Below are 21,999 nucleotides of genomic sequence, written 5' to 3'. Positions count from 1 at the left end.
AAGAGTCTAAATGTGAGCAGAACGAGCTAAAGTGTGAACAATTGCTTCTTATTAACGTCTATCATAAAGAGTTTTGATTGTCAGATTGGGTGTGTGTCTCATTCAGGCAGTGATTAATTATTTTCATACTAATGTAACGCTTCCTGATAAGCATCAGGTGCTTTTTCTTTGGCAGTGAATTACTGTTTTTGCATTTTTTTTTGTATATACTCTGTAAAATGTGAGATTGGTTGCTTGTATTTCACTTTTCTGCTACAGGTTATGAATTGTGCTGAAGGTTTTCCTATTAATATTAAAATATTCCTTATGGTATTCTAATACCCAGGCTTTTTCCATTGTCAATATGTTTTCCAATTCAGAATTCAGCAGAACTATATTTGGAACCTTGTAAACACTATTTCTTAATCAACTTGTTAAGTGGTTACTAGTGGAAGCTGGAAAACAATATCTAGTTCAGTCTCTCTTGCAATTACTAAGCACATTACAGACTCTGAGAACTAGAGGCATGGACAAAGGATACCATAGAGTTACATAATGCAACAATTCCTCATTAGACTCTGATAATTTAGGACCGGATCCAAAGCCCATTGATGACAGTGTTAGGGATTTTATTAACTTCAGTGCATGGGGTGAAACAAACCTTTTTTTTCCTACAGATGTCTGACACATTCCTCAGCTCCTACTTAGTATGAAGGATGAAATGTTAGAGACACCTCTGCAGAGGTGTATTTCCAGAAATAAGGCAGCATGTAGTTTATTAATTTAGGTCAACCACTTGTCCTTCATCTGCTGTCATGTCCCCTTCTTATTGCAGATTTAAATTACATTATTCAATAAAAGAGTACAGAAATGTTTTAATGGTTTCTTTTATAATTCCAGACGGGAAAAAGCGAGAAGTAAATCTTGGTGGAGGGACGCCTAGACATTGTTTCTTTGAGTTGATGCCTGGAACTGAATACAAAATCAGTGTTCATACACAGCTTCAGGAGATAGAGGGCCCTGCTGTAAGCATCATGGAGACAACATGTGAGTAAAATAGATCAGAGTTCAGCTGCAGCTATAATGCTTGATTGATTCTCATGTTTTACCCTTTGCCTACTGATGTGCTATTCCTATGCAGTTTCCTTTAGCTGAGTTCTTAATTTGTCAACTACATTGTGACTTCTCCACAGAGGTGCGGGATTCTTATACCACTGCTGTGTATTACTTGTGAATTCACATTCACCAACTGTATTGGACTTCTTGATGAGAATGAAACCGGGAGAAGGGTTTGGCTTTCTTCATAAAAAGTCCCACTAGGGGATACTCTGAAAATCTGTGACTTGAAAAAAAAAATCCAGAAGAATGAAGCAAACAGAGAAACAGGAAAGGTTTTGTATCCTGCAGCTCTTGTTATTTAGTAAAATTTCACCAGTGTCTGAGTAATTTACAGTTAAATGACACCTTGATACCTAGTCTACTTATGTATTTTAAAACAAACGAAACACCCTTTTTATTATTCACCATAACACAAGACAGGCAAAAAACCCCTCTCACAGCTGTTCATGAAGACAAGATCCTGCTCTCATGAGTTCAGAATACCGCAGAACGAAATACAGGATGAACAGAGTGAATGTGTTAATATTATCTGTCGTCTTCAAGCCCATTTTCAATCTCAGTGATACCCTTCTTCTCATACTATATTTACTATACACCACAATGCTGCTACCCTTCTCTCAAGGTAGATAATGTTTATAATTTTCCTCTTGAAGTTAACCCTCCCACACTTAAGGTTTCACATAGGAAAAACTTGCACAGGAGCATGACTCCACTTCTCAGTTGTCCGGGCTCATTATCAAAGCAGTGAGGAACAAGCTAAGCTTCTCCTGCTTTTTGGAGGAGTGCATTTTGTGTGCTCTGCAGTTCAGGTTGTTAGGACACATCAGGAAGAACATACCTTGGCCTACATGTCCATTTGAGGAAGATGGTTTGTGATGCAGACGAATTATTGTATCACCTCAGAAGAAAACACTCTTCCAGGGTAACTTGTACCATTCTGGTGCTTAGAGAGCAGCCTTCCAAGTCAGCTTACTGCAGTGGTGACCCTTTCTAAATGAGTCTGGTCCTGGTCTGCCTGTGGCCATGGAGCTCCTGGGCCTTAGATTCTTGCAAGTGTTTTGAAGTCTTGGCCCTTTCTTTTGTTGAAGCCAATGGGAAAAACCACATCAGTTGCAGTGGGAGTCAGCTTGGATGTGGACATGAGGCTCGTAATGAATCCTGTTTGCGCTAATCTTTCCTAAAGATAGGTGCCTTTTCTGAAGTTGTTGTATCCATCTTTATCCATTGTCTATAAACATAACATATATTATAGGAAATAACAAGTATTGTCTTACTTGAAGGAGGGTTTTTCTGTCACCTGTGGCTTCTTATGCTAAGTGCATTGAAAAAAAAATATTGGAAAAAATGCCCTTGAATGAAAGCGGAAGCTTTTCCTCAGATACAGTTGTGGAAGTCAACACATGTGCACGTTATCTCTGAGAATTCAGCCAAGACTGTATTAAAAGGCACTAAATAGAGCTCTTGCAATTCAGCAAAGCTGTCAGGCAGTGATCATGTATTCAGCTAGGTTTCTGGGAGGTTGCCATTCCAAAGCTTATTTTCAGGAGAAGGATGAGAAACTTTTCAGAAACTCTACATAGTAACTTCGTAGAAGTTGCTGCAAGCAACAAAGGCACAGTCCAGTAGAGCTGTGGTCGGAGCTGCATTTCTAGCTGGAAATATAACAAGGTCTTCTACCAAACTCACGAAAATCTTGATCAGGGCAGGTTATGAGCTGCTCTGAGTGCAGGCACTGGCTCGCTTTTGCAGTCTCTTTGTATTTTGGATTGCAGGACTAATATCTTGTTCCTTCCAAGGTGGGTTGAGACCTACTTTCTGTGACTAAGGACTGGTTGTGGCCAGAAAGAAGGACAGTGACCTTTTACAAAATGAATTATAGGTACTAGGTTAAGAATAGGGCTGCCACATGGTCTGCTACACTGGGGAAACCCAAAAAGGGGCAGTTCCAGTAGTAGTTCAGTTGTATCATTGTATCATTCACACTTAAGAGCAGCCATTAATTGCTCTGTAATAGAACTGTCCTTTTTCAGGTGGTCAGTAGAGGATGTTACATGCACGTGCTCACCTACATTCCTCTCCAACTGCATAACTAGTTGATTAGAGATGATGAATTTTTAATATAGATGTGATGAATGTTTAATATAGATTATATTGGGCCTTTAAGAATTTTTATAAATTCCTTCCTTTTATTCTCCAGTACCATTTCCAACTCAACCACCAACGACGCCTTCAACACCACCTCCACCACCTACAATCCCTCCTGCAAAAGAGGGTAAGTGCTGCATGTGTGGGTTTATAATAATTTCAAGGTGTTGATGCCATGTTTTTCTGCTTCTGACACTATTTTAGACCTGTGGGGATCAGATTTCAAAGTGCATTTGCTACAGCAACAATGTTAAGGCAGCTGGTTTAAATTTAATAAACCAAAAATCTGACATCATTATTGTATTGTTGAAGTTTGCAGAAAGGAGGGTTAATGTGTGAGATTTTCTTCTTCCAGAACTCCTAAACCATACATATTTTGCAACTGAAGTAGATATCCTAGGGTAATTAAACTTTTAAAGCAGCATGATTTTTAAAAATATGTCTGCTTTAGGTAATGAGAAGAGTGCTGGCCATGTTCAGTCTCTTCTCTCTTTAAGTTTAGAGTTCTGTTTATCATTTGAGCATGTAGTGTTTTGCACAGAGTCTCATAATAATTTCTGTAAGGGGAGCATTATTGTTGCAGACTGAGGGGTCAAATCTGTCAACAAGTACCAAACTGGCTTATAGTAATTGAGAATTTAATCCATAAGTACCGAAAAAAAAACCCCTTGTGTGTGTGTTTTAGAACTGCATAGCAGCAGATTTTTTTTTTTTAAATCCAAGGAGTAATCAACAGTAAATGAGAAATACAGGTACATATCTTTCTGTGCCATTTTCTGTATTTAGATGAACATTTTTCTTCAAGATGAAATATGTTGAAAAACATAACTTTGCTTTGAGACTGGTTTTTTTCTGGTGCCAAGCAACAGACTTGTATTCTGTAGTGTTGAAGGTTCCCAGTTCCCATGAAAGAGTGAACAACTTGTGTCAGGCAGTGTACAGCTCTGCAGGCCATTTTGCATAAGGACGTGCTGGAACAAGATGAGATGGGGGAAACGTGTGTTGCTCCTAAATAGTGCAGTTAAAGGGGTGAGCATTAGGCACTACAGAGCTTAGGGTAGCTTTTGGAATGGACTGGTTTCCCACTTTGAACCTCCGCAGTCGAGATTTTCTCATCTTGCTTACTGTGTCATGCTAGGAGTCTGGGACTGTATAAGTTCATGTGTGACTCTACTTAAGAGCCTAAATAAAAATGGTTAGCCAGATTTTAAAGAACCATTATGGCCTTGAAGTGTATTCTGTGACAGGGTCTGTCCAGACTCTTCACCCCTTGCAGAGCTCGGCTAGTTCTATACCTGCACTGAAGTTGAATGCCAGCAGGTCTCTTTGCTAAAGCATTATTAACTAGCATTAAACAAGGGCTTTTCGTGACAGTTGCATTTTCTTAAGTGATTTGAGATTTCATGAGGAGCTGAGGCATTGCTCTAATTCCAAAATATTTGCTTTTCTTTCTCAGTGTGCAAAGCAGCCAAAGCTGACCTAGCGTTCCTGGTGGATGGGTCATGGAGTATTGGAGACGACAATTTCAATAAAATAATTAGCTTTCTCTATAGCACTGTTGGAGCTTTGGATAAGATTGGTCCTGATGGAACGCAGGTAATTGGCACGTAGAGAGACAGAGGGCGCATGGACTTGATAGGGTGTTTGAGACTAGCACCAGAAGCGAAATGAATCAAAAAGTGATTGACATAATTTCACAGTTCTTTTGAAAATATAAACTGCTTTAGGACAGCATTTTTTTCAATATCTTCTTTTATACTCACCATATGGTGCAATTCGTGATATGAATTCTGCTAGCATGAAGGCTAAGTACCATTTCAGTCTCCTCTAAATCATTCTAAGGAGATTTAAGTTGTGTTGATGTTTTTGGTATTGAACTCACTGTGGTGTTTATTTCTAAATAAGCTAATAATGACATAAGGAAAATAAAGGTTAATTTATTTAAAACCACATGCTCCACAGAATCTACAGTGCTTGAAATTAAATATAGTATTTGCAATGATTATTCTATTCATGCATTTGTTTAGAGAGATGCTTGAATCTGTTCCAGAAAAGATTATTGGAAAATATACTACTGTTTTAAGTGTTACCTGTGTAATATGCAGTTTGGAATAGCATTGAAAATTATTTTTAACATGTTCAAACCCTGAAGAATGCTCAGTTTTTACTGTTTCTTGCTATATAGCTGTTTTCCCAGAAAATAGTCGATGATGCTTCAGAAACGCATGCACAAGCTTAAGCTTAAACATATAAATAGCTCCTTCCAAATCAGGGACACCACTTACAGAATATGAAGTCCAATATATGTTCTGTGAGTTACAGTGTTTAGTGTATAGTATTGAAATACAAGGTCAGGACTCAGCATCATATTTGGGAGAAGCAATATTTCAGAATAAGTTCTTGCGTCTTTCTATTACTTGCTTCAGTATTGCTCTCTAACTTAAGTTACTATGTGCGGTTATTAATTCATAGAGACCAAATGAAGTCCCTGCAGTTCTGTGTATGAGTAACTGTACACGTGTGAGCAGCTGGAACTAGGTTTTTGCTTTTGGGGTCAATTGAGAGTGCTTTTGCCAAAGTGGGTATTACTTCTCTCATCCTGTTTGCTGCAAAATGAAACCAGAAAGTGTTAGGTGGTTGCCAAGGCTGCAGAGAGTAAAATTAAACTTTATTTAGTGAAAGCTTCTTAAAGAGAAAAAAAAAATCTGGCTTCAATTTAAGGATGAAGCAAAGTTCTAAGATCAATCCTTGTTTGAAATGCACCGAATCACTTATTTTTTGCTTATACACTGGGTGGTGCTTTAGTAATGAACACATCTTCTGTGTGCACAGGTGGCAATAATTCAGTTCAGTGATGATCCCAGGACAGAATTTAAATTGAATGCATACAAAACAAAAGAGACTCTTCTTGAAGCTATCCAGCAAATAGCCTACAAAGGAGGAAATACAAAAACAGGTGAGAAAGGTCGTGAGTATGATGCAGATTTTCACCCTGCTGCTCTCTGTGCGGTATTTCTTTCCCATTTGCTAAGTGGTTTAATATATCATTGCAAAAACAGTGAGAACATGGTATCTCCACACTGGAGGTGAAAGGTTGGGCTTTGAAGTTCGAAGGTCTTTGTAATCTGCAGTTTACACCCTTCACCCCCTACTGCTGGGTATCCACCCCTCTGACCAACAGAGATGTCAAGGTTCAGGGAGGAAGGGAGAGAGGCAGCTAGGCAGAAGTGAATGACTTTGGGGATTGTGAAACGGGGAATGGGGAGTAAGATGAAGTCAGCTTGGCAAGTGGAAAAGTGGGAGGGAGCTTGCAGAGCTTGTAGAAAACAGTGGACAGAGTGGAGGGCCTGTCTGGCTATATGCCAACACAGTTAAGCCTCGGTGGTATGTTTAAGACTGGGCTGGGGGATGTCTGTTAACTGAATGTAGTAACATTTTAATTAATCCCTTAAGATAGCTCTCTGTTGTGAAGAAATTAAAGATGAGTCCTAAAAGGGTTAAAATCTGTTTTAGTTGGAAACCATATGTTTTATTATTCTCAGACAGCACAGAAATTTCTTGCAGCTGTTGCATTGCATCCAGTCTCAGTAGTATCAAAATAACACGTTTCCATTTACTCAAGAAAATGCTACAATGGCACTTTCAGTTGTTGCCTGGACTGTGCACTACAAGCCCGTACAGGACAGTTTTGTTATCTCTAACCTGCACAGAATACCCTTTCCCACATATGTCATGTTCTTGAACTTCACCTTCTGGACTGAAGAAATGGTTCAGATTTGATGGCTGAAGCCATCAAATTCTTAAAGGTTAGGATCAAAATTAAGCTTCTCTAAATCTCGATTTTAATAACTACAGAATGCCCTAATTACAGACTACTCAGGACCCAACAGCTTTCTCTTTTTATCGATGTCTAACATGATATGAGAAGCCAATAGAAACTGGATCTATGTCACAGTGGAAGTATGTTGTAATTTTTTTTCTGTTTCAGGCAAAGCGATTAAACACGCGAGAGAAGTCTTGTTTACTGGAGAGGCAGGCATGAGGAGGGGCATTCCAAAGGTTTTGGTTGTCATTACTGATGGGCGATCACAGGACGATGTGAACAAAGTCTCCAGAGAAATGCAACTAGATGGTAAAATGTGTAGTTCTAAGAACTATTCACATTTTCCTTTTTTTCATTAATTATAACTGTATAAGTATGGGCATGAGATAAGGGTAACTTTTGCTCCAGGAAGGTTTCCAAGTTTAAAGAAAACAGACAGTAAATGCTGAGAAACTCAGAATACCACTAGGATATGGTTAGATTCTGGGTTTTGTGATTGGTGGTTTTTTTTGTGATTAATGCTATTTTTAATTTTGTTGGCAGTAAAATCATGTGGTAGTCAATGAATTGCTTCCATGATGAAGAATTTAGGGGATATGATATTGAGAATCTGGACTGTCATCTATGAAGCATAGTCTTATGGTTACCAGCAAACTGATCTGTTCTGTTTTCTATACGAGAAATCCATTGAAAATTCTTTCATATGTTCCTTTACTGGTTCTGATCTGCTCTCATGTTACACTAATTACCTTTAGCAATTTTTTTTTAAACCACCAATTTTAGAGCTATACAGTGTTGTTGAGTCTAAGCATAAGAACTGGGTTAGTTGTTGTAGAAATATCTGATACTGTATCAAAACCCGAAGGGCACAGTGTGCCGCATGGGACAAAACGAAAGGATGGAAGAAAAAAGTTATCATCCTTTCCATGTGAGGAGATCTAAAAAGAAATTTCATTTGTGCTTTTTTTATTTGCCTTTAGGCTTTGGCAGCTATGAAGTTACCAGTGTGTATTACTGATTCCTGAAACTCAGTGCAATCGTTGAGCTTGGCTGCCTGTTTGTATTATTGCTAGATGCTGAGTGCAGTGCCTTCCTAAATAAAATCATATCACAAAATATTAAAGCATGCATAACTTGTTTTAAGTAGCAATCAAGAAAACCCCATGTTTGTGATTAAATTGGAGTCTATGTTCAAGATGAACAAAAAATGTTCAACTGTTAGGAAAGACTTGCAGTCGCATTATTAACTGTTAGACTGGCAACGACCTTGAGAGGAGGCGGCGTAAGGTGGGGTTCAGTTGCTGACCCAAGGAATGTGTCACCTGGGACAACTGATTTCCTCTCTCCTGTTTCCTTTTGTGTGTGCTGTACGCTTAGGCTGCAGGAAGGTTGGAGTGGGTACTGACTTGCATCTGTGATAGAGATGGGCATGAAGAGGTGCTGATCTTGGATGAGACATGAAGTTCTTGTTACAATATATTAAGACAAAGTTTTGTTAAGCTAAAAGCTCCACAGAAGGTGATGAATGCCCTTGGGCCTCGTTCAAACTTAATATTGCTTAACTGGAGTAAATTTGGGACTGAGCCATGCAAGAAGAGTATGTCCATTAACAATATTCAGCCTGATGTAGACAGGTTTTGCTCTTCATCTTTTATGGAAAGGAATGTGTTGAAAAGCTTTTAGCTAGTTTGCTGCTCCTCAAACATACAGGATACAATTCCCATTTCATTTAAATCTTTGAAGTCAGACTACAATTTTGAAATATATTAATGCAGAATTTATAAACAGATTCAACCACTGCAGTTAAGTTGCTGATGAAATGAGAATGCATTAATTTCAGTGTTCACTCATGAGGCAGCAGTGGCTTGAAAAGTCTGATTAATATCTGGTATAGAACAAGATCTGTAAAAGACCTACAGGAAATTAATTTCTGTGCATTGTATTTATAATATACTTGATACATGGATATTTTTGTGTGTAGTACAGTATGGCATTCTATTAGAAAAGCATTTAAACATGTGCTAAAACTTTAAACTACTCAGTAGTTCTATATGCCTTCAAGAAAACACTTAAGCCTTAACTTTAACTGATTAAGCATGAATACCCAAAAGAAATGTGTCACAAAGAATGTTATTACCTTTATTTTAGATTACATGCATGAATTTTCTTGTGTTATAGTATAATAATAAAATTTCCACCTTTGTATTTAATCAGGAAAGGAGCCAGTGCACATACAGTTGTGTTCGTAGTGTGTTTCCACCCTGTAAATGAGTGACCCACAAGTGTGTTCTTTTTTGTTTTACAGGTTTCAGCTTTTTTGCTATTGGAGTAGCTGATGCTGACTATTCAGAGTTAGTTAATATTGGCAGCAAGCCCAGTGAAAGACATGTCTTCTTTGTGGATGACTTTGATGCCTTTGCAAAGATTGAAGATGAGCTGATCACTTTTGTTTGTGAAACCGCATCAGCAAGTTAGCCATTTTGACTTATACTTGCTTCTGAAATAAGTGCTAAATACTGGGTGGTTTGTAACTATTAATTTTCTATTAAGAGGTATTCTTGATCTTTTTAAAATAATTTACTGTAGATATTATAACTCTAATGTTATTTCAATGAAAGATTAAGGAAATTAAGGTGTCGTGACTTCAAAATAATTAATGGTTGTTTCCTATAAATCCAGGATACAGCCATTGGTTGTCAGAAACTTATTTCATATGTGAAACGTTGTTAATGGTTCAGAATTTAGTCATAGAAAGTTAATTATATGTTGTTTTCTAGGCTACTTTAACCATCTGTAAGAGTACAGTTAGCTACATTCAATATTACTCAAATCACATGGTTAATTTATTAATGGAGAGCTAATTAGTAATGTTTGTATTATCAGAGAAGAAAGTAGAAGAGTTGTAGCCTAAGGAAAAGCATAAAACATACCCAAACTCTTTGAAATCTGTGAAAATGCTACACTTCAGACTCTTTATGAGAGGGAAGGGAAAGACATTCTGGAACAGCACCTAATGGTTAGAGGTCAATAATTCACATGCTTTTAGGTGTGTGCCCTCAAGATGTTTCCTTATATTTAAACCAGGAGGTCGGCAGTGTATAGCTGATGTGAATCATCTGTGACTGTAAGGAGTCCTTGTGCATAGGACTGTTGAGTTATCAGAGCTGGTGAACACAAATAGGTTGCTTGTGTCTCATTGATTATTAGGTTTTGACCATAAACTCTTCTTTCAGTGAAAGAATTTTGAACATTGAGAATACTAAACAGTAGCATTTATTGGTCACTTGTTCTTCTACTCCAAAAGTGATCTCCGAATATGAATATCCTGGGGTGCCATATTTGACACCCTGCCTCTAGGCTTATTGATTTCCCAGGGCACCTTTCCTGGAAGAGATTAGTGTGCTTTCTTCCCAGCCAGAACTAAAATACAAACCAGATTACAGCTCTTTAAAATGTGCGCACACGTCTTAAGAACTGTGTGCAGTTCTGGTCCCTGTTGCTTATTAAAGCTATTGTGGAGTTTGAAAAGGTACAGAGAATGCCAGCTAAAGTAATTGAACCTGAGATGGAGGTAGACTGGAGAAGCTCACAAATCGAGAACTGGGGAGCACTTGATTCAAACCCAGTATAAGACATACTTTTTAATGTAGCAGGAAGTGAATTTGTTGCCACAAGAGGTTGTACAGGCAGGTTCATAGAAGGATTATACATTCATGAACCACAGATGCATGAAAGGATATTATGGAATAATGGATAATAATGAATAATAAATATATGGAACACAGGGATGTACCCTTTAACATCTTTGCTACAACCCTTGTGGATCCTGAGGAGCATCAACTGAATGGAGTAGAAAGTGGCTAGGTTTGCATGCCCTTCCTAAACAGCATCTCCTTTTGCTGCTCTTGGGATTAGAGTACTGGGCTGAGTGGGTCATGGTTCTGACCCTGTGGGACATCTCTTGTAACCTTAAATATATATTTCCTTCTTTTCCAGCCTGCCCATTGGTAGTTAAAGATGGCAACAATTTTGCAGGTACAGTACTTTTGTGTTCTTTTTGTTCCTGATTTAAGGAATCACTTTCACTACCTGTTTTTCACAATATTAGGCAATAAATTTCCATCTATGCTAACAGCTGTTAAACAGATGGTGATATGAAACTCTTGGATGCAACTGTCTTTGGCTTTTTCTTGTTTCCTGTAATGAGGTATTAATTTAAATTAATAGAATCTGTATTTTGATACCTTCCAGGATTTAAAATGATGGAAATGTTTGGTTTGGTTGAAAAGGAGTTTTCAGCTGTGGAAGGGGTTTCAATGGAACCTGGTACATTTAATGTTTACCCGTGTTACAGACTGCACAAGGATGCACTCGTATCCCAGCCTACCAAGTATGTATTGACATATAAATATTCATAAAACACATGAAGGTAATTGTCAAGTGCAGGCAATTATTAATTTCAGGGACCGGTAGTTACATGTCAGAAGAGGAGAGGTGCTAGTGTGTATCTACATCATACTAAGGAATAGAAAAAGCATTTGGTGTCCTGAGTCCTCAATCAGTTTCATTCAAAAATAGCAGTTATGGGTAAAAGTAGGTAAGCCCACTGGCTATTTTGGGTTTCTCACATGCACCAGTGTCTGGCTTGTGCCAGTTTAACACCTAACAATTTCATGTAGGCCTATGTCTGGGCAGATTCCAGTATGTAGTACTTTGTGAAAGGTGCTTCTGGAATACAGGTTGAAGTCTCGTAGAGTGCCGAATGTCTTTGAAGCTGGGGTCAGAATGAGAACCTGTTTTATCTATCCTCAGTCACTTTTACTTCAATCTATGTCCGTTGACTGATTACAAAGGAAGGTTATCTCCTAATGCTGAAGTGAGTCTGTGTGAACACCATCTAGTATCTTCCTGGGAGACAGGACATAGGACACAGTCCTTGTGACTGAACTGGGAGAGATATGGAGGAGGTAATGAAGAAACCTCCCATCAGACTTCTACAGTCATTCCTCAGAGGGAAAGTGATGGAAACTCTCCATTTCTTCTATGAACAGGGTGCATGTTGTGTTTGGTTCCTCTCAGTCCAGTCCCCCACCAGAGAAAAGCTGTGGCCCTTCTGGATTAAACATGGGAAGATGTAACAAAAAGTATTCTTTGGCTGAGATAAACAAGAAAGAAAAACACTGGGAAATTACTTTTAAGGTTTATATTAGATGCCATCTTGGTCTTTTTGTGTGATTATCCTGTTGTGTCCCAGTTAGAGCTAAACTTGGAGCTGTTCCACATTCTCCATGTTTAGTTTCTTCCTGGATCGAGATGGACTGAAATTTCCAGGAATTAGCATTTCTTACTTCTTTTTCCCTTTCTGCTTCTTTCTGCTTGGATCTGCTGCCTTTATGTGCTCTGTTCTAGCTGCCACCCCAGCCCAATCTTACTGCTTCATTAGGCTTTCACTCCCTTTCATGGTTCAAAGAATACCTTTCTCTTGCCGATCTACAGGTATGTCTGAATAATACCACTTGTTTTTGTCATCTCATCTGTGCACTCAATGCCATTAGTGTTTTTCTCCTTTCTGAGCTCTGTATCTCCAAATCTTGTGTTTGCCCCACACTGCTTATTGAATTTTCCTCATAAAATAGGCATACTGTATGGCTTTTTTCTTATACCTCTTTTCTCTATGGGAAATGTGCAGTGTAACATCATGTTTGATCATCCACAGACACTGTGCAGAATATATTGAATATATTGATTATATATAACATTTAACTCCTTTTCCAGCATGATTCATATCTATACATGTACGTATGTGCCAGAAACACTTTAGAAGGAATGGATCATATCTGGGGAGAAGAAATTGATTAAATAACCTCTTCAGGCTTCTTTCAGATCCCTTTGCTATGACTTTAAGGAATCAGGCTAATGAACATTTCCAAAACACAGTCAGTTGCTTCAGACCCTTGTCCAAATGTCCCACTTTGGGATTTGACAACGAACAGTTAAATTAAATTGGAAGTACTAAATAATAAATTTTAGGAAATGGCATAAAGTAACATATTACTTTTGTATCATAAACTTCCTCTCTCTTCTGAAAAAATTCTAGGAGAACAGATTGTATTTCTGTATGTGTGATATGTTTTGACTTAACTTCCTTATAAATTGGCTTTGAAATGATTAAACTACATTCCTATAACTTATAATGCTTCCCATAACAGTCTGTCACTCCTAATTTTGCTCCATTAGTAATGGTTTAATGACAAAGGACATGTCTGTTGAGACTGGTCTTCCAAGCAACTTCTATTTTCATTGTCTGTTAAATCAGACCAATAGCAAATGTCTTGTGAGTGGCTACTGTTTTTTAAAAGCTTTTAATATCATTAATTTCAGCTTTACTTCAAACTGACCTGTGATTTGATCTTCAAATTAAAAAAAGAAAATATTAAGGGCAATTAAAGGCAAATAACTTCTTTCTTCATATGTATTCTTCTGATGGTTATCAAGTTGAGTAGATTTTGCAAATGCTTATTCATATTGCTTCTCAGTCTTGGTTTCCAAAGACATAGAAAGCATGTTAAGTGAACATCTGGTGGATAAATCACCAGATTTAATGTTTGTTTCAGTTTAAAAGACATTATTTCTCTTACAGGTATTTGCATCCTGAAGGTCTCCCTTCTGATTACACCATTACGTTTCTCTTTCGTATACTCCCCGACACACCTCAGGAGCCGTTTGCTCTTTGGGAGATTTTAAATGAAGCCTATGAACCACTGGTTGGAGTTATTTTAGATAGTATGTATTTTGTGTTTTATCAGTGACTTTAACCATATGAATGATTTGTTCTGTGCCTAGATTTATTATTGCCAATGTTTTAATCTGCTGCCAGAACAACTACCTGAATCTGGAAGGTGATAGTCTCTAATGGATGTGGTTTAGATTTAGTTAAACTGAGTTTAATTTGGAAATAGATTAAAAATTTGATTATACTGCTCTAAACTGGGAGGAATGATACGGAAATCCAAAGAGCTGTGCTAGATGTAAATCGATGTAAGGGAGGTGCTCATTTGCTTTTAAAATTTCTACTGCTCTGAATCTGGTTCTGACAGAGTGTATCTTGATAGATGCCAGTGATACTGACAGTACAGTGTATGTAGAAGCAATGCAGTCTGGTGGATAGCAGACTTAGAGCTAGAGACATGAATTCTTGATGATTTTTTCATTTCTACTTCATTTGACTTCCACAGTTGTAAAATACGAATTATAATTTAGAAGGTTTCCATACTTACTGTTGAAAAGATGTAGATACTATGATAGCTGTTCTTCAAAGCTTCCAATTTTGGGAGATCTATTAGTAATTATCTTTCTATCTTTCCTAGACATTTTTAGATGCGTCACCTTGAAATAGGTGGGAATGAGGCATTTAGCTGGCTTGAGGATCCATGCATCCTTTTCTTGTCCAAGTCCCACAGACAACTAGTGGGAGAGTAGGATTAGGTAGACATGGGTGAGGTAGGCTCCCAGCTATTGGCCCATCCTTCCTGTCAAACCAGGAAAAAGCATCTTCTGGGCCAGTGTATATCACTTACGAATGTGTTTTAGTAACATTTGATATGACATCTTTGGTCTTCTTTGTTGAACACAAAATTGACCCTTTCAAGTAATGTATCAGGCCTTTTCTTCCTCTAACACAGAGCCCTTATTTTTATTCTCACACAGATGGTGGTAAAACTCTGACTTTCTTTAACTATGACTACAAAGGAGATTTTCAAACTGTGACTTTTGAAGGTCCTGAAATAAGGAAGATATTTTATGGAAGTTTTCATAAGGTTAGTAATGGTAATAGGAAGAAAAGCACTCTGAATAAAGGTTTGGGAATTTTTCATGTTTTGAAATCTTTCATGTGGTCAACTACTGCCAAAACAAATGTATTTTGCATATTCAGAATTACCTACCAAACTGTCTTAAGTTTCTTTGTAATATTGAACTAACATTAAACAAATCGTAGTTTTTGTGTTGAAGCTGACGTGATGAACTTTCATCTCATGCTTTGTGTCTATCTTTTAGAGTTGATTAAAGATACTTGCCTTGAAAAGTAATTTAGAAATACATTGGCTTTTACTTTAAGGTTTGGATTGGAAATGCCACTCAAAATGAAAAGTCCAGAAAAAAAGTCCTTCTTTTGTCCAGAATTATTATTTTTGTACATATTTTAAGGGGTATGCCATGTCAAAATGTTCTTTGCTATTAGGGAACTCGTAATATTCTTTCCAAAAGCAGATGAAGTAGTGCTGGGATTGTAGCACATATTTGTTGTGGAACAGTTACTTGGGAAGACAAACACCATCACTCCGAACCTCCACCCTTCCCCTTCCTCCTTCTTCCCCCAGCTTGATATGCTGAGCATGACGTCATATGGTATGGAATATCCCATTGGTCAGTTGGGGTCAGCTGTCCCGGCTGTGTCCCCTCCCAACTCCTTGTGCACCCGGCAGAGCGTGGGGAGCTGAAAAAGTCCTTGACTCTGTATAGGCACTACTTAGCAACATCTAAAACATTTCCACATTATTAACACTTTTTCCAGCACAAATCCAAACCATAGCCCCATACTAGCTACCATGAAGAAAATTAACTCTATCCCACCCGAAACCAAGACAAGAGCTCATCTAGATTATTTGCTATGGATTATTCTCTGAGTTTTGATAGCAGACATGGAGTTAGGAGCTCATTTCAAAAATACCCCTTTCTCCCAATAAATTAATATATCCTATGTGCTCCTTTGTATGTTAAAGCATCTTTTCTTTTGCTTAGTTGCATGTTGTTATCAGTAAGACTACAGCCAAAATAATTATTGACTGCAAGCAAGTGAGCGAGAAGACCATTAATGCAGCAGGGAATATTAGTTCTGATGGCATAGAAGTGCTGGGGAGAATGGTCAGATCCAGAGGACCAAGGGACAACTCTGCGCCAGTGAGTAGAACAAGAAAAATTCTTTAAACCATTTAAAATACCTTAAAAATGTGTTTGCGGTCTTTGCAGTTAGTTTTAAGTTGAAGCAGAGTAAACTTATATTTGAAGCAGTAAAGTTCCGGCATTTCAGAAATTCTGCAAAAGCCTGCAGTAGTTGTCAACTTGAGCAAAATCTACTTTTTATTGTTTTAATAAATGAAATCACTAGGTCATCATTGTTCACGTTACTCACAAACATGTATGTGAATAGAATCAATACATTCAGGTATGACTTGTGTTCCAAACTTCATTACGCAGAGTAATACAATGATTGCCTGGAATCAGTTAAACTTTGTTTTGAGTGATAATTATTACCCATGTCTCTTAATCCCTCTTACTCTTTGTTTGCCCTCAAGCTCACTGTCTGTTCATTAAATAATTGAACTGGTTTGACACAGATGGCCCCCCCGCAAAGCCCCTGCCTTGCATGCTAATTTTCTTTGAACTTTCTTGACCCTAGAATGAGGTTAGCAGAGAACATGAACCTTGAACTCAGGGCTGGATTTGAATAGGAATAAGGTTTGAAAAATGTATTTACTTGCTACTGTATGGAAATACTCTTGTTCAATAAAAAAAAAGGCATCAGAATATATCTCTATGTACAAAAAAGAGTATTTAGCCTCAGACTTATGGATAATAATTATATCAAGCCTGTAAAGACAATTGCACAGAGAAACCTTTGTAGTCACATTCCAATAGAAACAGAAAAAGGCAAACTTAGGAAATCTTGGAATTAGAGAAGGCTTTGTAGAGAAGTGGAAAGAAATGGTGTCTTTTGTTAAAACCCAGGAATCTATAAAAGAGAAGGCAGACTGCCCACTCGCTGAAAAATTTGGTTTTGTTCAAATGAACTGTAAAACTGATGTAAGACTATAAATGTATATTGACTACAAATGTGTAGCTGAAGATGAAAATTCTTTACTCTGTAGTACTGTTTAACTGTCTTCAAGTATTACCACATATACCAAATTAAAGCAGGTCAAGAAAGCACCCAAATACCATTTTTTAAAGTCTCCATTCTGCACGTTTTATTCCTATTAAGTAGAACTTGTGTGAATAGCCACATTTAAGGCATGAATGAGTTGGCTTTCGCTACTCCAAAAATTAGAAGACATCAAAGAAAGCTAGTAGGAGGCAGGGTAGAGGTTCTTCTCACAACAGGATCAGTGCAGTGCAGCTCCTTGCCATAGAATTTTGTAGGTGCTAAATATTTATATAGATTGTAGGGAAGCCTGGACAAATGAATGAAAGGGAAATATTGGTTGTTAACAAATCTGGGTCAGGAAGTCCCTGATGTGAAAGTAATTGGAAGCTAGGAGACTGTAAGTTAGAAGTATGACTTAAAACTGTGAAGGTACTGGGACAGAATAAACCCCAGCATTCTATTTCCAACGGTGGCACAAGTGATGTCTAATGAAGCACAAGGGTTTAAGAGGTTCATGAAGGCATGCATGAAACAAAAATACCTTTTTGCAAAACATTTTGAAAATTGTTCTGAATTTATATGAAAATGGGGGTTTGTTGACAGTTCTGAAAAGTTCTTTTTTCATCAGCTGTATTTTCATTAAATGCTTTCATCTTAGAGATGCTTATTACATAAAATAAAAACAGGCAGGCACTTATTTTGGGATAAAAGTGTTCCATGCAAATACAGTCAGAAAAAAACATCCACAGTTTAACGTTGTCAGAATGGTTTTAGTATGTTGTTTTTTAATAAACAAATCCAGTGCAATCACCTGCATTTTGCAAAACCTTTCAATTTTGAGGGAATATGATTGTACCACAGTTTTTTCCCATCAATGCATATGGTGTGCAACAGTTCAATGAACAGGCAGAAATAGAGATAGGTAGGACAAAAGCGGGATTAGGCTAAAGGTGTCTACCCCTTTTAACATCCCTTAGTAGTGAGGCACCTCTGGATTAGACACTCCAGCCAGCTAGAGCAATGAAACCTGACTGTGACATGCAGCAAGTAACGTTCTTTATTCCTTCAGTGGGATTTAATGGAAAAGTCCAGCTTTAAAATATTGTTTATTTACAATTTACAAACCTTTTCTTTGCTGATGTTTCCTTTTCTTTTAAATTTAACTTGTTTACCTCTGTGTATGTGTACTGTTAAAAAAAGTAATGCATGACGTGGTCTCATCTTGAGAAATCTTTGCAGAACTGTAGCCTGGTCAGATGAGGACATGCGGACTTCTCCGTATTATTAGTTCTGCTTGCAAGTCTGGTTATTTAGAAGGCAAAATCACTGTGAATATAGAGAATTATGAATAAATGTTTAATGGTGGCAAAGAAAGCTTTGTTTAGTTATTTAGCTTGAGTCAGAGCAACCCACATCATATTTTAGAATAAGAATACTGAGTCATTCAGCATTTGGATGGTGAATGCAGCAATTCAGGGAATGTCTGTTTGCTCTTTATTCTACACCAACATGCCTTATCACTGTGGATCTCTAGATTGTCTAATCCACAGAAAATGTACGCCTATACATACCTATATAGGACTGCATAAATTTAGCCAATCTTATCTACCTTTTGGTGTTCAGGATAACAGAATATCTTGGGATGGACGGTGTTTTGGAAAAAATATCAATACTTCAGAACCTAAGCTGCTTTCTGCACAACCATCTTAGCTGTTTCTGCATTCCTTTTCTGGGATGCCTTCATTGCTTAAGTATCATGCAAATGCCCAGGGTCATTCTGAGTCCCAAAGTGGTATGTTCATGCTCAGGCTAATGAGTCTTCCCAGAATTAGTAGCTTTGGGACGTGTAGTGAAGAGGCATCGAAGTGGCTCCACATGGAGCCAGCTTGCATTTGACGTAGCCAAAGCCACAGACTTGTTGTACTCAAGATAGACCTTTGTGGAGCCAAACCAAAGGTCCAAAAGCTGCCTTCATGCTGCACTTCAGCTAAGGCGTTTAGCATGGGGTCACCTCATGTGTATCTGCATCTGTAGTACAGCATACCTACAAAACAGCTAATCTGCTGGCAGATAAGAATTTCTATGCATATGAAAGCATTCTTTTGTTTAAAATATGTTGCCTTATAAGCCATCATATTAGATGCACTTGTATAAGAAAAAAAAAGGAGGAAAAACTGAACATGCACATATGTAGTTTATTTTAACAGCTTTAGAAGCAACGCAGTTTTAAGAAAGTCTTTAAATTCACTCCTCTGTTCTAGTGTTAAAATAATGCCACTGCAAATAATAATGGGAGCAAAACCAAAGAGAGTTCTATCTCTAGCAGTTCCTCACATTTTTTAACATGTGGGGTTAAATTAACAGGATGTTCTGTTCCATCCCCCTCTCTATTTAGTATGCACATAAGTGAGGCATGGAAAAAGAATAGAAACAGTAACAGAAGAAAACTTCATCTTTCTAGACCCCTTTGTTCAGTTCAAGGCTGTAAAGGAGACACAATTGGTTTTACCATTGAGTCCTATTTAGTATATTTTTTCTGAGTACCTAGCAGTGATTATTTTTACCAAATGTGTGTGTTCTTGTAGATCAAATTCTTGTCCAAACCATGTTCCCAGACCTGTGGTGGGAATTTTCTTTTCTGCCCAATGTTGTCATGTGTCAAGCAAGCTTTTCACCATCCTTAAACTTCAGTTGCCTGGAGATAATTTGGATAAGAGAGGGCATATGCTAAAGTAAAACAAAACTGGAGAAGATGGTAAATATTATTTATGGCTCAGCCCCAGTGTAAGTAATAGGCTACAGGAGACCTTGTCTGAGATAAAATACGAGCACCATACCAGTGGGCTAAGTACTCAATTTTGAGAAACTGAGCTGTCTTTTGCCTGTCTCTTGGTGCCTCCTTTGCTAGGAAAAAGTATCGGGAGGCACCATAGGGCAAAATCAGGAATTTAATTGAGGAGGTGGGGATAATCCAACAAATGCCTGCAGCATTAAACCTTGAACGGCTATGCTTAATCCACATAAAGTCTGATAGTTTGGACAAGTTGGTTAGAACACAAGCCTTTTAACATTTATGTTAGTGTATTTGTGGCTAGCTGCTCTCAGTTGATAGCTTTTCCTCTGACTAATCATCTGAGTGCTTGAATCAAAGTAGATTTTCTTGCTGATGGCTTCATTTTGCACTGATCTTACAACTAACAGTCACTTTGTACATCACCCTTGTTTTGAAACAGCTGCAGTTACAGATGTTTGACATTGTTTGTGCTACCTCATGGGCCAATCGGGACAAATGCTGTGAGCTTCCTGGCTTGGTAAGAAACCTCTTTCAATAACTGTAAAATTTACCTTTTACTTTCCCCTTTATTGAAACAAATGTTTTAATGGAAGCGGATAGTTAAGCGATTTGAAAAAAACCTCAAGTCTGCTTGGATTACTTGTCCTATTGAAAGTCAATGTGATGTATGGTTCTAAATCAAGTAAGTGCTTTTGAGGCATCCACATAGTACTGTGTCTTAGACTCATCAAATTCTTAACTTCTGAATCAGTTTTGGACATCATTTTCTTCCAATCTTGATCTTTCCTTAGAGAGATGAGGAGAATTGCCCTGCCCTTCCACATGCTTGTTCCTGTTCAGAAGCTAATAAGGGTCCCCTTGGACCTCCTGGACCACCGGTAAGGTTTTATTCAGGTTTCTAGTCAACTGTACCAAACAGTCCACTGGCCACCTTTATTCCAGGATGCAAACATACTGCCATCGTATAGCTAATAAGGTTAAATCTGGGGTTTAAGTGTCAGCAAAGAGAGAAAATCATGTTCAATTTATAGCAAAGATGCCAAGTAATATGCTGGAAAAAACCTTCTCACCCAGTAAGTCAGTCAAATTTTTAATGGTTTAACCAAGACCTGAAGCATTTAGGGTAATCTTTAGCCCTTCAACCCTGTTACCTGTCATTGCCATTACCATAGCATTAGTAGATATGTCGTAGATAGTGCCATTTATTTTCAGATTTTTAATCATCTGGACTCTGCTTACTCTAGCACATGCGTATTAAATGTAGCTTGGAGTTCAGCTTTCTGAAATGCTCAGTTTACAGTATTCTTATGAACTAAAGATATGGGGTATGACAATGCCTCTTGTGTTATAAATGATGAAAGACTTTTCTGTCTTAAAAGCACTACCTAAGTACAATATTTATTGGAAAAGAGAACTGAAAGTGCTGGTTATTCTGAGAGCTCCGAGAGGCAGAGAGGTACCCAAAAGTAGCGAAGGGAAGAGAGGATGAAATGAACTGGCTTTGATGAAAGCTGGCTTGAAACTTTTTCTAGCTCACCAATGAATGATGAAATACGCACTCTCACAACTTTTAACTGTGGGTTGTGGTGTGGTGTTAGTTTGATAGCGCTCATCTGAGTGTTTACTCTGTCAATGTTAAGTGTATATCTAAGTTCCTTATGTAACCAGTGGAACTAGATAGTCTCTTCTAGAAGACTATTTAACTTTCCTTCAATCTCCATGTAGTCTCTTAGAAGATGGAATAAATATTTCTCTTCACTGGCTTGTGGAAAAACTCAGACAATGGATCAGATCAGGCAATGGAGATACAGGTCACTAAAGTTAGATATCTCAATCTCACATCCCAAATCTGATTTTTAGCAGTTTAGAAAAGTTGTAGGCTCTGTTTGCAATGGTCTGTTATTGGTTCGGTTTAATGAGAATCCTAACTGGGTTGTTTATAAAACAGTCATTTATTTTTCCTTTTACAACTAGATTAATAACTCTGGCATCTTAGGGCTGCTTGCTAAGTTAGCCTGAGACGAGGCCTTCCTGTGAACAAGTTTGAAACTCCATGTTTCTCCGCTCGTACTGTGTCCTGGATGCTCCAAGAGCATGTTTTGAAGAGAAAGAGCCAGTGAGGAGTGCAAAGGAAAATAAATTTCTGAAAAGTACGCAAATTCCATGAGATACATGTTCAACAACAAAATTAACTTGCATGTAAAACATTCATGTAGC

General features: G+C 37.8%; 1 protein-coding gene across 5 annotated transcripts in view; it reads left to right on the top strand.

Annotated features, from left to right (window-relative positions):
* The window catches only part of COL14A1 (collagen type XIV alpha 1 chain), a 125,529-nt gene that overhangs the window by 70,272 nt on the left and 33,258 nt on the right, over window positions 1–21,999 (top strand). For all 5 annotated transcript variants that reach the window (XM_064442169.1, XM_064442171.1, XM_064442172.1 and 2 more), the window contains 13 exons: window positions 880–1,026; window positions 3,296–3,370; window positions 4,700–4,839; window positions 6,076–6,199; window positions 7,232–7,375; window positions 9,372–9,536; window positions 11,063–11,101; window positions 11,318–11,456; window positions 13,707–13,849; window positions 14,774–14,883; window positions 15,866–16,024; window positions 20,222–20,299; window positions 20,574–20,660. In XM_064442169.1, the coding sequence (XP_064298239.1) occupies window positions 880–1,026; window positions 3,296–3,370; window positions 4,700–4,839; window positions 6,076–6,199; window positions 7,232–7,375; window positions 9,372–9,536; window positions 11,063–11,101; window positions 11,318–11,456; window positions 13,707–13,849; window positions 14,774–14,883; window positions 15,866–16,024; window positions 20,222–20,299; window positions 20,574–20,660 (1,550 nt within the window). The remainder of the gene's footprint in view (window positions 1–879; window positions 1,027–3,295; window positions 3,371–4,699; window positions 4,840–6,075; window positions 6,200–7,231; window positions 7,376–9,371; window positions 9,537–11,062; window positions 11,102–11,317; window positions 11,457–13,706; window positions 13,850–14,773; window positions 14,884–15,865; window positions 16,025–20,221; window positions 20,300–20,573; window positions 20,661–21,999) is intronic.

The sequence above is a fragment of the Phalacrocorax carbo genome, chromosome 2 (assembly GCF_963921805.1).
Source record: "Phalacrocorax carbo chromosome 2, bPhaCar2.1, whole genome shotgun sequence".
Taxonomy (NCBI): domain Eukaryota; kingdom Metazoa; phylum Chordata; class Aves; order Suliformes; family Phalacrocoracidae; genus Phalacrocorax; species Phalacrocorax carbo.
The sequence above is the reverse complement of the archived record's forward strand: the minus strand, read 5'-3'. Positions and strand labels throughout refer to the sequence as shown.